Raw genomic sequence first — 16,677 nt, forward strand, 5'->3', positions numbered from 1 at the left:
GAACGACCGTCATCCAGTTGTAATTCTTACGTTCTCAAGCGAACATTAAATCCATATTACTCTCATCTCCCATGTTTTATTCACTATTCACAATTTCCAAATATTCATTTGCAGTTGAGGGGGTATCCTAAACTAGGAAGTCTAAAAAAAGCGGTTTATCGTGAATTTTTTTAGAATGAAACAAAATAATTAATTCTATCGAACTTTTTATCCTATTTTCATACATATTTGAGTAGTCTGTAGAAATTTTTTCAACAAGAAATATTCAAATTGAGTCTACTGTAACGCATATTTGTAAAGCACCTTGCAATTAAAACTTCCTATCGGCGGGAAAGATGCAGGTCGTAAATTTAGTTTGACACAAAAAAACCAAAAGAAATGTTCATTTTCATACATTTTTTCTTCTATGTGAACTAAGAAAATTCATACAAAAAAAATTTTAAACAACTTGTTTATTAAGTTAAACTGATTTTTTCACCCAATGAACTCGTTCTTTTTTTCAAACTTGCAGTTATTTCATATTTCACCATTTTTGCGGATTTTTCTTAGTTCATATAGTAGACAAATGTATGAAAATGAACATTTCTTTTGGTTTTTTTGTGTCGAACCAAAATTACTTTTAGTTTTTTACTAAAAGGAGGTTTTAATTGTGAGGTCCTCTACAAATGTGCGTCACAGTCCACTCAATTTGAATATTTCTTGTTGAACAAAATTTGTGCAAACTACTCAAATATGTATGAAAATAGGATAAACAGTTTGACAGAATGAATTATTTTTTTCCACCCTAAAAAAATTCACGAAAAACCGCTTTTTTTAAACCTCCCAATTCAGGATATACCCTTAAGTCGGCGCGTGAAGTGAGCATCCTCGAAAGTATTCTTTCAAAAATTAATCGTCAATTGCTCACGCGTAAATAGGAAAAATGCAGTACTTCGTGTCGTGGCGAGTATACTCGTCATGCGTAAAATTTAGTTACCATTGTTTATTTAAGAGTATGTTTCACATATTAATTTGAGTAACAGAAGTGTAAGTGACATGAATTTTTGAGACGACCTAATATAGCCGTCTTTGCGATCCAATATCACTCTGTGTTTGACGACTATACCTGTCGTAACTTGATTCTCATGGCACACATAGGTGCGCGCTCTGAAAAGAGAATGTCACAACCGACTGGTTAATTAACGTCTTTGCTCTGCAAGTAGTTTAATCAAGGCAAAGGATGTAACCGGATAACCGGTTCATTTTCAATCGAAGAACCCTCGTAAATATCCGCATAACAAGTTGCCACAGTTTACTGTTTCGACTAAGTAACTTTTCTTGTCGTAACACGTAGATATTATTAGATTGTTACCAATTTGGAATCTGAGCTAACAAACCATCTCTTTTAAAGTGAATTATGAAAATGATGTTGCTCTAGCGGTGTTGAAAGAAGTATTATATCAGGATTGAGAGGAAGGATACTGAAAACGAGAAGAATTGAGAAAAATTGAATTTAGTTGAATTATTTAAATGTCCTTATTTCTACTCATGAAAAAAATCCAGTTTTTCCCGAAATCTACACTATAATTTTTTTTATTTTTTTCATACTAATTTTAGTCCAAGTTAACCCTAAATATTAAATCACATTAGCACGAGAAAAAAAATAATTGAAGTTTAAAATGGTTAGGTTTAGTGAAGGAGAAGTGTTTTGATTATTAATTCCTACGATGCTCTATTTCACGATGTTCTACGTCAGGATCTTCTACCTTGAAATCCTCTAATTCAAGATCCTCTACTTGAGGATCCACTACTTTATGATCCTATGCTTCACGGTTCTCACTTCCTGTGGTCCCCTGTTTAACCTCTTAACCTATGATTTAAGTCACGCTAATCCAAGTCATAGTTGGTTGCGTTATCCCCTTGGAGTAGGTCAACCATGTCCTTGATACGTGGTATCTGTTTCTGACCCATATTCCGTTCCAAGTCTCCCAGACGATGGTATAGGCTAAGTGAGTAAGAATCTTTTACTTTAGGGTTTTGACTTTTTACGATCCTGTACTTTACGATGATTCTATTTTACAATCTTTTATTTAGGGATACCATATTTCACTATAATTCTGTTTTACCATCTTTTATTTTGAGATCCTATACTTCAAGGTCCTTTACCTAAGGAGCTTACTAGCTCAGAATCTTTTATTTCTGGATTCTCTTCTTAAGTAACCACTTTTTCATCCATGCAAAGTATACCTACGTCAAATGTCACTTAACTGTGAATTATAATATACATACATACAGTGGGTGCAGAAAGTATTCGTACAGCGATCAATTTCCGAAAAAAACTGTGTAAAATTATAATTTAGTAACTTATTTTTTATAAACAATAACATTCTATATATTCTCGGAAATCTCTAGAATAGATAGAGTACAAAAAAAAGTAGCTATTAATGAAAGTTACGAAATTAATAAGAAAAAAACAATTAATTGTTAGAAATATTGAAGCAATAAGTATTCGCTCAACTGTTTAATTTTTAAAACTTCATTTAAAAAAATTAAATTTACATTAATTTACAAGTATATAATACTTCCTTCGTGAGATTTTCTTTTGATTTTATAATTACTGTAACTCTTCTAAGCGTTAAATTAACTAAATTATTAGTTGTTCGAAGTCGGATCTTCTTCAATTTTTAAATCGTTTTAATTCTTCTTCATTTTTAAAAGTACTTTCCTGGATATTTGATGTTTTCTAATTCGTACGGAGCAATAAACTAATGTGTTTACGTTATAAACTCTACTGTAAATGGTTCGTCATAAGAATCGTACAAATACTTACTGCTTCCATACTATTATCAACTTTTCGCATTTTTTTGTTAATTTCACAAATTATATTAACTAGTAAATGTTGTTTTTGGACTATATCTATCTTACAGACTTCGAGAATATGTAAAATATCATTGATTATAAAAAAAGAAGTTAAGAAACTACAATTTTACAGAAAAGTTTTTTGGGAAATTGATCGGTGTACGAATACATTTTACACCCACTGTACATATTTACTCACCAATATTCTAAATCCATTACCTCCAATTTCTTCTTCTCATTCATAAGATGACACCATATCGATGTGTGCTTGTCAACACTTATTTATAAAGTCTCATAAACATAAATGTCTTCTTTTCACTCGCATTAAATTATTTATTTATACTAATGTTTCGAAAGACTTCACTAATTCAAGCGAGTTCAGTATAAGTTCCGGAGCACAGGCAAGTTTCTCACTTTGATCCTCGTATTGTGATGCACGATCAACGACTGCTTAGATCAGTCTGCTCTGGTTCACGCTCTATTTTATAACACTGAACTGTACTAGTATTAGTTTTATACTTATATCTGTTTCTCTTGTTGTGGTACGTGGAAGGGGAAGGACCCACGTGGGAGGCCCTCACACGTGGACTCGCTGTTACTAACGTATATTTAGAAGTCTTGATCAGCAATCCACAAAAATATACTACTGGAAACAGCTGTGACAATGGCACAGATCGTACTACAGACATTTGCATAGAGACCTGATTCTGACTAAAGTTTATGCATTAATTAATTATAAAAATTGTAAGTTTTACTGAAGATAGAAGTAAAATGAAGGAAATACACTTTAGAGAAAAAAGGAATTGGAATCTGCAATTGGCATACGAACGGTTGTTTGTTGTGAATTGTTTTAACGTTATTTAAAATAACTTGTTAGTAGAAAGTAACAAAAGTACCATACTAAAAATTTGATTTAAGTACGTGTACAAATTGAAGTTGAATTAAAATAACTTATAATAAAATAATTTATTAAACACATACTCCAATAATATTAACACTAATATTTTTAGCAAAATTAATCCACTTTGTATATTTTATTATTACATATAAATCAATATTTGTATGCAACTATTTTTTTTTATACGCCTACAAATTGTGAACAAACGCTGAAGTCATATAATTTACCTAAAAACTTTCGAAAGTCAAAAATTAAAAATTATATTCACCCACAGAGGATTGAACAATAATTTTTCTGTAGAATTCTTCTAACCATCTTCATTATAGCATTCGTTAATTTTCCGAAAGAACATTCATTGCGCCAGATTGTTATCTTTGATATTTGGCATGAAGTCGTTCGCTATGTCTGTAAATTAATGACAGAAAGGTCGAGTGACTCTCTCAACTCGCAGCTAACATCGTTTTCTTGCGTACTCGTGTTTCTCGACGTATTCAATAAGTACATTCCACGAATAGTTCAAATAACATTAATCAGGGCGACATTCCGTTTCTGGAATTCCCTGTCAATGGACAATACCGAAGCTTTCTATCCCTAAAAGCAGAGATTCCTATTTCTTGTCAGTTTTTCGAGATCCTTTAAAGGATCTCAATCGCGTACCCAAAGGAAATGATCATGCATTCGAACGTCGGATACCAAGAAATGAGTTTTTGGTGTTCTTGGAAAAAGATTCGTTTCCTTTTATACATACAAGAGTGTTCTTGGAAGTGTTATATGTTTTTGTCACATTTCATCTTGGTTACTTTTGATCTCTTTACGGAGATAAAGTAATATATAATATAATATAAAGGGAATGTTGAAAATGACACTGAAAAAATAATAGTAAATGTATGAAAGTAAAAGATGTTTCCACATTTCTCCATATTAACAATGTTTTTTGAGAACACTGCTCCAAGACAAAGAATGGAAACATATAATTACTGGTCGAACAAGACTAGTGGATTCTCATTTATTCTTCTATTTATTCGCAAGCTACTGTTTTGATATAATTTAATAATTATTTCACCCTCATTTCTCATTCAGTTGGTTGAACTCTTGAAAATAATCGCTTACGTGACCCCGCTAATTACACGATACCTCGAGCTGCTCGACCGTGGATTTTTTAACTTCGTCTTTTTTTCCAACAGTTGTCAGTTGAAACATTATCCAACGCGCTAATTAGGAACTTCTTCTGCGAGGTATAATTTGCTTGGGTAATCGGTTTAAGCGAGCGACGGAGAAGTTCGTCCAACTCCCGGGAGTAATTATTCCTTTACTCGTCACAGCCACCATTATTCTCAATTTTCCTCGTGCGAACTATCGCTTTCGATCAGATTTCCAAGTGACGTTTAATCATCTTAATGTACATCCGCGGTTCTGCTGGCCAGACAACAATGAACGTCGTGATGGATCCTGTCGTTCCTCCTCACGTTTCCATCATGGTTAGTTCTTATTATCTTCCTGTTATTAGTTTCTCATTGGACAATATATTTATCAACGAACTGATTTAAGAGAAATAGAGGAAGCTCTTACAAAAAATTTGTCAAGATAAGTATGAAAAGAAATAATAAATAATATTCAAAACTGGGTTAAATTTGTCTTATGTTAATTGCAACGATTAATCATGGCTTAAATAGAATTGTATAATAAAATTTATCTCTCTGCAAGCTCATGATGCTTCCTGTCGTTTCCATTTTCGTTTTAGTCATAATTAGTTCCTCTTTGGACAGTATATTTATCAACGCACTCAATTAAAAGGAACAATGAAAAGTTTATGTTAATAATTTCTTAAAAACGAACCTCAAAGAAAATAGAAATACATGACTAAATATATAAAATAATATCCAAGACTGTCAAGTTAACTTAAGACTGTGAAGTTAAGAGTATTTCATGCTAATCGAAACAATTGTTCTTTGTTTAAATACGAGGGTATAACAGAATACATTATATATTTATTTGATATATGTATATTTTCTCTTTCCGAAGCCATTTTTCTTTATAAGTGAAAGATGCACAAAAAATAAATTCTTCATGAGATATTTCGAGCGAAAAGCATGAAGAAACAATTTAGAAAGTATTTAATCTAGCAACATTTTTTTATATTTCTTCTATCAAACACACACACACACACACACACACACACATTTATCTAAACATATTTACTTCATTCGAGTATACGCCCATTCAACCCCTACCTTGCTCTCTCAAATTCATTTTTTTCGTCACCACTGAAGAGACCAAAGATAAAATGCTTCCAATTGTTTTACCTTCTAATCATTCAACTAGTATTACGTCGTTAAAGATTGTTTAATTGCTCGCCATGGAAAGCCAAAGAATGCAGTAGAACGCGCTGAGCGGTTGATAAAGGGGGATAAGACAGAATGAAAAAGAGCGGCCAATTTTTAAAGCGTTAAATTAAACTGGTGAGGGCGCGGCAGCAATTATGGCGGCGAGTTCCATGGAACATGGCTTTTAATTGTGAAAACCAGCATGATTTACATTCTTAATTAACGATGTGTTCCCAGCCAGCGGAAACTAACATAAAGAAGGAACGTGTCTTTGGAACTGACCGCGAACTCTGGCGGAACTTCTCTTAATTATGGCGTCCCGCCACAAACACGCGAGCGCAGCGCAGTTGTTTGATGATCTCCTATCCGCGAAATAAGTTTTACAATAGTGTATTTACAAAATGTAAAATACGTTTGTGGTTGTGGATCAAAACTGAAAATTCTAATTTTTGGTTCTGTATCCCATTGCTAAGGGGTAAAATTAATTCACCTGGAGGTCCTCGAAATACGATTCTTAATTAGTGTTCACTGTGGTATTGCACTTGTACTTGCCTTTTGTGCAAAAAAAAAATAAAAATTCATCTTTGGTTAAGAAATATAAGGAAAGTAACTGCAAGTAACAATATTGAAATTATATTGCATTATGACTCGTACGACTATAACATACAGTGTGTTTGATTTGAATTAATATTAGAAAAAAAGAAAGTATACTCTCAGGCATCTTTCTTTAGGAAGAAAGATGAAAATGTTGAATCTACCAATCCCCCAGTGAATAATTATTACAAAGAAAATAAAAAACAAAAATAGCATTAAGAAAATTTGCAATATTCTACTTGAAAATGCAGAGTCTGTTTATTGTTGAATATTAAAATGAAAAGAAACCTCGGATAACCTTATTGAAAATAACATTTCATTACGAACGACTCTGAACTCTGACGAACCTTCCCCTAATTATGGCATTTCGCCGCAGACACGCGAACGTGGTTGTTCGACGATTTCTGGCGATGCTTCCGTGGTCAAGGGTGCGATCGTGGAAAGTTTGCACCCCTAGTAGGCAGAATTGTAACTTACTGTCCACTTCCAGCCTACGTTCCATTCATTCGCCGCCGATCGATTTGAGCAACAGGTGCTCGCTGATCCATTCTCGTGGTAATAAAGTGAACACTTCGTGATGCACTTTGTTTTATCCTACTGAGTAGGTAATGTCACCCAGGTTTGCCTTATAGTTGCAAGCATGCGTCTATCAATCATAATAATAGGCACGATTGATTTAAAGACAATTTCAAGCACAGTAAATATGTACTTAACTTAAAATATTTTATAAGTTTTTAGAGAGATAAGATGATCTATGATTTCTACTGTAACTTGTATTTATCAATATTTTTTGTAAATAATTAATACGAATACTCTTGACAGGCCCTGATTGAAGATTTTTTACTTAATTCAAATATTTATTTATATTTATATTATTAAAAATGGCAGAAAATATACATTTACAGATAACTTAAATTAAGATAAAAAATTAAATTGTGATACAAAATATCTGCCCTCTGTTTAGTCTCAAAAATTCCTTTTCTTAAAACACAACATTTCGTATTAAATCTTCGTTACATCCTTACCTTAGATTCCTATTAATAGTAAATTAAACACTCGCTCTACAAAGACTACACCGAACTAAAGAATTCTAAAAAGACTACAAAGAATTCTTGCTACCCAAATTGAAAATGCTCGAGAAAAAAACATTTGGAAGCAACTAACAGTAAAGTTCACGTAGATAACAATGTGCAGCAGGCTTGAAGAGGTTAAAGAAACGTTGTGAGATTGAAAGGCTGCGAGGACGTGCCATTCAAAGCACAAATGAAACTTTAAAATTTCATTCAATTGTTCATGGAACCGAGACCGCTTCATAAAGTGGAAATGCAATTTTCCGGCGAAGGTAGCCTATTTTTTCCTACCAAAGTGTGCTCTTTTGTGTAACAGGTGGGCTTGATGGTGCCGCACAAGTCATTTGGTGTGAGGGAGTACACGAAGGCGGTGACGTCTGCTGTCATCATGCTTCAGAAGAGCACGAGGGGGCCAAAATTAAAACTTTTCGAACGATACGACATTCACGTGAAGGTTGCCATGAAGGCGCTGACGCCAAGTCCCACCAGTAAGTTTACATTTTTTTAAATATAACTTCTTATACAACGTCAAACCGATTTAATGATATAATTAGCTTGATCCAAACAATTAGCGCTTACGAGAAAAATAGAGGATATAACGATAGTTTATAGGCTGGTTCGAAATAAGCTTCAGACCGAATGTTAATGAACATGCCAGATCAATTTCTGTTAGTACTATCAATAAATTTCAAACATCAATAAGAGTTGGAAGGTCATTGTATATTAACATCTTTCTTGACGTTATTATCTCATAAATAGACAGCAGATTATATGCATTTATAGAGTATAATAAAATACAGTATACATATAATGGAATTCATAAACACTCTTTTGTTTACACAATAACATTAATATTTATATTCGTATTTATATTAATTTGTATTCACATACGCCTTAAAAGCATGAAATTCACAGTCTACTCGAAAATATAATAATTAATATAAATACAAATATAAAGTAACGTCAGAAGATTTTGTGTCTGAATGAACATTCTCATGATACAATTGCGAGTTCTCGTAATTAATGATTCGTTTGCATGTGACGCGGTCGTCTTCGCCGCGTAATTCCTTTCATTCGAACAAAGACTTTCTTTTAAATCCGACGTCTTTGTCATCTTTGCTTCCCGTTTTATTCGTCCCTTCAATGGTCAGACCAACGAGTATAAATCAGACCAGCGATGGATTAAGAATTCTCAGAGAGATTCGTTAATTCTATCCGCTAGATTGGATTGTGACGGATGAATTCCACCAGAGGATTGAAAAGCGGTTTCATCCTCGAACGGGTAAAAGTGATCGTCAAATATTGCTTCACCTTGCGTTCTAACTCCTTTCCATTAATATTGAAGTGCTGGAACTATATACATCTGCCTATCCAATTTCGAGGCTACCATTATATAATTTTAATAATGAATTCAAGATTGACACTTGGCTGATAAAGAATAAAAGTCTGTGTGGAAATTAAGTACGAAAGGTATACAGAATATAATTGGTGAAATTATGAAATAATAAAATTTAATGATGTATATATTATATTAAATTACATTCAATTATTACATAATTTCATGAAATAATGTACTTAATATTAAATAATGTAATGCATCTATGTTTCATTTACTTTCCATTTGGGGCTCATTATGCTATTGCTATTGAGATACTGTTTTCATCCAAATTAATAGATTAATCACATATTGTTTTTGAAGTGCTGTTTGCAGTCATATTAATTTATAATAATTTTTTCACGACGAAAATTCATTTGTAGTTCCAAAATTAAAAATAAAAGGAAAGTTACAGTACTCATTTTAATAAACAAAACCACAATTTTATATTCAAATATAGCTATAGCTTGATGACTTCTATGCCTGAAATATGTAGTTTTCGTGATCTGAATTAAATTTATAAGAAAAGAAAGTATGTACACTCTTAACCATTTCTCTTCAAGAAGAAAGACGAAGAGATTATTACAAACTCAATAAAAAAACCAAACATAACATTAAGAGACGATATTAATAGCCACCTGGCTTTCGGACATCTTCAACTTCTTTATTTTTTACAAGATATATTTTGCAGTACACTGTATTTGAAAATGCAGAGCCTGTCTACAATCAAGAATTAAATCCAAAAATTCTAATTTCTTATCCTGGATCCCATCTCTAAAATATAAAATTAATTCATCTGGAGTTGCTCAAGACATGATTCATAATTTCATTGTTTGGCGATCGTGAGGACCCGTCGCGGAACGATATGGACGTCGCCAGTCGGCCCAAAGCCATTCCCGACGCGTGAATAAGTCAAAAGATAAACGCGTACAGCTCTATCGCGAACTCTCGTATAAATCTCGGATAGAGGAAACCGTGCTGACTCATAGACTTCCGGGGTGACGTCACCCCGGAAGGAGAAGGATGATAACGCATCCATGGGTAAGCGGGTACGTCTTGTTTACGAGGCAGCTGCAAAGGCCACCGTAGACAGTTTTTCGCGTAAGCTCCCTGAACACCTGTGAACCATTACGTCTCGACCGAAAGCGTTCCCCGGGTGAAATAAAACGGAAGGGATAAAAAATGAAGCCTCTCCATCGTCCCTGTCGACGACTTCACCCGAGCGTAATTAGGATCGAGGAAAGAATGGACAACTGCGAGACAAGGGGCTGCAAAAACTAATTCGATGTTGGAATATGAACCCCTGGATTCCATGTACCTGTGTTGATATTATTTCAAGCAGTGGTTTATAACGTTTGGAAATAATGAAAATAAAATTAAAAAATGTTGGGAAACTTCTTTGGAGAAACATTGTTTAGTGTTTCATGGATATTGATTTAATATTCATATTAGAAAGTGTCTTAACACTAAAACTACAAAAATCATATGCATATTTATTGTATGTGCATACTTTATTGTAATTGTGTTATATGTAACTATGTGCTATATATTTTTTATATATTATTTGTATATATTTAGTTATGTTATGTTGTAACTATATCTTTGTAATTAGAGGTAGTAGGAGCAAACTAATTTGTTAATTAAAATAATTTTATGTTAGAATAATTGTCCCTCAAAATTACAGTTCAAATTACATATATAGATCATCATCATCAGTCAACATCTATCAGTCTGTTCATAATAAAATATATGTTATTTCATATTTATATATATTTTATTTTGTATCATTTACTGTAAACAGACTGATACATATATATCACTACCCATTAAAAAGTATTCCTATAAAGAATACACCACAAATATCAAGTTACACTTAGACATAGCTAGAATTAAAGAACGACTATTTATTTATTAACAGAACAATCTGTTCAAACTACGTAAAATTCTAACACCTCATATGATTATTCCAAAATAAATTATAGAATAATTATATTCATCCACATATGTATAATTAACAGCATTTCCGAATTAAAAAAAAAAGAGAACATCTCAATGTTGGAACTAAAAAGAGCAATTAATATCCACCACGGTTAAATCTACATCGTATCTTACATTTTGAACCTTATTCTTCGTTAATCCCTCGTAGTTCGTACTTCGTTTACCTCGCGCCTATTTATATCCCGTTCGCGTAATTTTCTCTACTCGCACGCGCACGCTTTCGAATATTAACGCGGCCGGTCGACTGTGAAATTTTTAAACGCATTCAATTTATACGACTTCACCGGTTCCGCTCGTTCATTCGTTCAATTATTTGAAGCATGAAATTTTTGGAATAAAAAAGAAAGAAGAAAATCCTTACGTCTCGTGCGCCTCTAATTGGGTCCACACTTCCAAACGAGCGAAACGTTTCCACCGTGAAATTAAAGGTAAACTAATATTTAAATGAAACACGCTAGTCTAGAATACATGGGTCACTCGATTTAAACGGATGTAAATTTCGAGCCGACTTTCGACTTGATCCGCCTTATGTGACAACTACCGCTCACCGTGAAAACTTCTGTCGAGATTGTTTTAAGCGAGGGCTCTACCCTAAATATTCTCCCGCGAACCAACTCAGCCATTCATGGTGGAAAATCGGAATGACTGAATAATGTTTTGAAAATACACTTGTATTTTTTGCCAATGAATATTTGAGCCGTTCACTGCACAAATCGATGAACTCCACTTTTTGAAAAATCTTAAATTTAAAACATTTAATCTCGCTGTCGGTCTGGGCATCTGAAAATATTTTAAAATGATTTTTTTAGATAATCTGTAATCGTTGTCTTATTTTATTCGCTTTTATAAACTAATGAATACATTAAAATTCTCTAGCTGACGAACGTGAGACGATAGTACTTTAAAAATCTGTATAAAAGCTTATTTTATTTTCTTGTCTATTTCTCATCTTTTAATTTCATTATCAAGAAATAAAGTGCAACTGGAGTGTTATTATAAAAACATAATATCAAATAAATATATGAATTAATTAACACACAGAAATTTAATAAACTAACATGAATGAAACTAAAAATAAGAATAAAATAAACATGAGAATAAAATAAGATACTACACGATAAGAGTATTCTTTACCCAAAGTAGCATACTTCGAAGTCCACTTTTCCTCAAGATCTCAAACTACGTGACGCACAGGGTGCCATAAATTTCGTCAATATCCTTTGCAAGCGTACGAGTGCCAGGTTAAAGAGGGAAGTGTCCTATAGGTGGGTTGGAGGCCACTTTGTGGGACATTGGCGTCTTTTATAGGGGTGCCAGCTTTGACCTTTATAGCAAGTCTGAAACCCTATTCGCGGCCATTGGGATAAGTCGGATTTTCCTCTCATTTTCTGCTCTCATTCGTCGACACGAATCAGCGACGAGGTTCGTGTCTCTTGCGTTTTTCCAGCAAATTAGGGTCGCTACTGTGAGTCCTAGCCTTTTACTACAATAGCTTTGGAGAGGTATTTGGAGAGATGATTGCAGATTTGGCAATAGAGCAAATAAAAGATCACGTAAAAAAAAGAAGAAAAAAATATACATGTCGAATTGAGTAACACCTTCCTTTTTCGAAGTCGGTTAAAAAATGTTTATTGTCGTTGATGTATTATGAAAGAGTTCTTTCTAGTTCAATTATAATAAAAATAAGTGTAACTCCTAATTAGATAACACAGTAATAATTTAGTCGCATTTTATCTGCTTAATTGTTATTTGGTCTAACGTGTTAAACCATAAATACATATGTGTTAGAAGCAGTTGAAATGAAATGAAATTTACTGATTTATTTCTGCTACGCCTTCGTTGTTTAAGTTTCGTAGAAAGTAAACGCGATGAAGTAGAAAAACAAACTAGGTACACGATAAAAAATTGAAATGAAACGTATTATTATAATAGGCTTTGTCTAATTCAGTTATAATAAGAATGAGAGAGAAACTCTAAATTAGATAACACGTCAATAATCCAAGAAATTTCACACCCTCTAAGTGTCGATAATAATCTAAGAAATTTCACACCCTAAGTATAAGTATCTAAGTATCGATTGATTCATCTCACCTACCTATACATGCGATCCTCTTATGCCAGCCTGGAGGAAAACTGAACCAAGATAAGTTTCATCTATCCTAACGTAGGATTTAGGGGATGAAATAGGATACCACGAATGAAATGTCGATATGCGATTTTTCTTATACAGAGGTCACTTTAAGGTCTCTCGCTCGTTGGGCTCAAAAAACGAAACCATAGTTTTACCTTCATCGACACGTTTGGAAAAATCTGTATTTACGATTGAAGCAGTAAAATTATTCCAAATTATTATTATTTGTACATTTTAACCGACGTTTAGGTCACATGAACCATTATCATTATTAATTTCACTCAAGACAGATTAAAATTATTTTATCAAGTCCTTCTATGACATGAAACTAACGAAACTACAATATTCTTCAGTTGTTCGAAATATTATAGCCTACAGTTCTTTATACTACATTTATCAATTTCACCAAAAATATGAGGATTTCATGTAATTCCTTTACAAAATAATCTTTCAAAGAATCATTTTCTTTCATTACAATTGTAAATAATAAAATTCACCTGTATGTCGTAACTTTGTAATTCAATTACGTTTGTCTAACTCCAGAACAAGTCGAGGCGCAAGTAACAAGAAATAACTTGAGGAATATATCTTCCACCTAAAGAAAAAAATGTAAGGAGGTTAATGCGCTGCTACAGAATCGTATTGTGATACAGATAACAAATGATGCGTCGACAGAGAAAAATATCTCAAAGAAATTCTTTTTCTCGTTTTCTACTTGTCTGCGCTACCGCATCATACCTATAATAGATTTGCACTTGTCTTCGTCGACGAATTAACGATAACGAGGAGAGTTGAGGTGGTTAGAAAAGAAACTTTCTTTGCTGACTCCTGCTATTCTTCTCATCGAGATTTGGAAGTGTTGGTAGCGGTTAACTTCGAAATGAATGAATTAGACTCTTCACTGCAATCACTACATTGGAAAATGAAAATTGTCTATATTAACAATCGATATGGAGTGGGTGTAATATGTATTCGTACACCGATCAATTTCCCAAAAAACTTTTGTGTGAAATTGTAGTTTCTTAATTTCTTTTTTTATAATCAATAATATTTTACATATTCTCGAAATCTGTAAGATAGATATAGTCCAAAAACAACATTTACTAGTTAATATAATTTGTGAAATTAACAAAAAAATGCGAAAAGTGGGTAAAAGTATAGAAGCAATAAGTATTTGGACGATTCTTTTGACGAACCATTTACAGCAGAGTTTGTAACGTAAACACATTAGTTTATTGTTCCGTGCGAATTAGAAAACATAAAATTTCCAGTAAAGTACTGTTAAACAGTTATCCGAATACTTATTGCTTCAATATTTCTATCGATTAATTGTTTGTTTTCTTGTTAATTTCGCAACTTATATAAATAACTATTTTTTTGTAATCTATCTATTTTAGACATTTCCGAGAATATGTTAAATGTCATTGTTTATAAAAAATAAGTTAATAAATTACAGTTTTACACAGCTTTTTTGGAAATTGATCGGTGTACGAATACTTTCTACACCCATTGTAAAGGTTTATTAATTCATCATACGGATATTGAATATCTAACATGATATGCTTTACAATAATACATACTTAAATAATGTCACGAAAAAAAAACTAATAGGAAGGTTCACCTAATTCAAGTACATTTGACAATTCTAAAAACATACATGTGTAGTAACATGAATGTTTTTTAATTTAACGTTTCGATTACCAAATCGAGCGACCCTCGTCAGAAAAGAAAAAGTGATATCAAATAATATACGAATTAAAATACGTAATAAAAATAATCTCGTAATTCAGACGTGTTCTGCAATTTAAAAATACACATTTTGGTACCAGTGATCAAGAAATAATTTCTTTCCTGAAAAATATAATCATATTCACACAACGGAGGGTTAATCAGGAGGTGGAAGCAACGATCCATTGATACGAGTCGCTTATTCAACCAAAATATTCTGTGCCTGTTTATCTGCTCCTCAAAATAGCGCGTTGAAATGGGGATCGTCGAGCTCTCAGCCCCAGTTTAATTGCCACTAACGAAGCATCCCTCGCCAAACACGGTATGCCTCCATGTGCAGACAGCTAGATAATTTTCAGTCCATATAAAAGGTGGTGTCCACAAATTCACTGGCTGAAAAGAGTCGATAGTTCAACCGCGATAAGTGCTTATCAGGGGCATGCAATGGTCTCGGTTCGCTTCCACCTCATTTCAAACTCATACTTGGTGTCTGCCACCTATGGCTTAGAAGCCGGCAGAATTCTTGTTTAGATAAATATTTTCAACGTGGGTTAAAAGATAAACCATATCTTCATTATACATAAACAAGAATAAAAACTTGTATTGGAATTATAAATAGAATCATATTATACTTCATATTGAACGAATAAAAATAACTGTTGCCTTTGAATGAAAATATACATGAAAAATGATTAATTATTGATGTTATTGTTAAATATTTTTATGATTATATTTATTTTTAATGTAAGTACTTGATGTAATAGCTGTGAATACTATTTCCTTTAGATTGAGTAGAATAATGATTTTAAAATTCAAATGTCAGAAGTATTTGATTGTTTTTGATATTAAAAATCGAGTTACGTTGCTTTTAGCAAGTGTTTATCATTATATCATTAAGAAGTCCAACATTCGGCCCTCTTACAAGGAAAATTGATCAGTTCTGATCAGTTACAATTTATCTTAATTCACTCAATTAGTTTCTTAAAATTGTACTAAAACTGTAAAATTTACTAAAAGTGAAATTTGGATAAATTGAAATTGAATAAACTTGCTCCTGCTTCCATAAATATATAGTAAATATTTTTGTTATGATTTGCTAAGTTTGCATGTTCTATTAACTTGTATGTCGATCCTACAATATTTCCATTATATTCGTTATCGAATAAAGGCATACGAGCAGTCACCGTGCGCTCGGTCCAAGAGAAATTAATTCGATCAAAATATACTTCGTCTGTGCTACTGAGAAACGTGAAGGTTGTAGTTACCCAACGCAAATCATGTTAGGTATACTGAAACGAGCGACAACCAGACGCCACTGTAATAGCGACACGCATATTCGCTTTGCGTGTACAGGGTGCTTAAAAAACCGTAGCTTATAAATTTAGAGGCACGTGTTGCTCACCGAACCAAGTAAAAACTGTTTAAAAGCTCTTCCCTGTTCCAGTAATAACTTCGGTCTCCAATTCCACTGGATATTTATGGGTCAAATAAAGTTCGTAAGAACAGAACATAGCACTCATAAGTCAAAATTAAATCGAGAATTGAATCTGAGCGATGGACAACATTTTCGAAAATACAGAAGGTAGTAAGCCTTGCTGACTGTTGATTAATTAATTTATATTCGAGTGAAAAATTTGTACACGTAACAAAATTATGGTATTATCTATGGGAGACAATATTTTGTTAAGAATGCGTGAGCAAATGAAATTAATATTGAAACT

The 16,677-nt window shown here is 32.8% G+C and overlaps 1 protein-coding gene across 1 annotated transcript in view; it reads left to right on the plus strand.

Annotated features, from left to right (window-relative positions):
* Window positions 1-16,677, plus strand: part of LOC128894518 (glutamate receptor ionotropic, NMDA 2B) — a 351,645-nt gene that overhangs the window by 163,380 nt on the left and 171,588 nt on the right. The window contains exon 3 of the mRNA XM_054156300.1: window positions 8,041-8,212. Coding sequence (XP_054012275.1) covers window positions 8,041-8,212 — 172 coding nt within the window. The remainder of the gene's footprint in view (window positions 1-8,040; window positions 8,213-16,677) is intronic.

The sequence above is a fragment of the Hylaeus anthracinus genome, unplaced genomic scaffold, assembly GCF_026225885.1.
Source record: "Hylaeus anthracinus isolate JK02 unplaced genomic scaffold, UHH_iyHylAnth1.0_haploid 4, whole genome shotgun sequence".
Classification (NCBI taxonomy): Eukaryota; Metazoa; Arthropoda; class Insecta; order Hymenoptera; family Colletidae; genus Hylaeus; species Hylaeus anthracinus.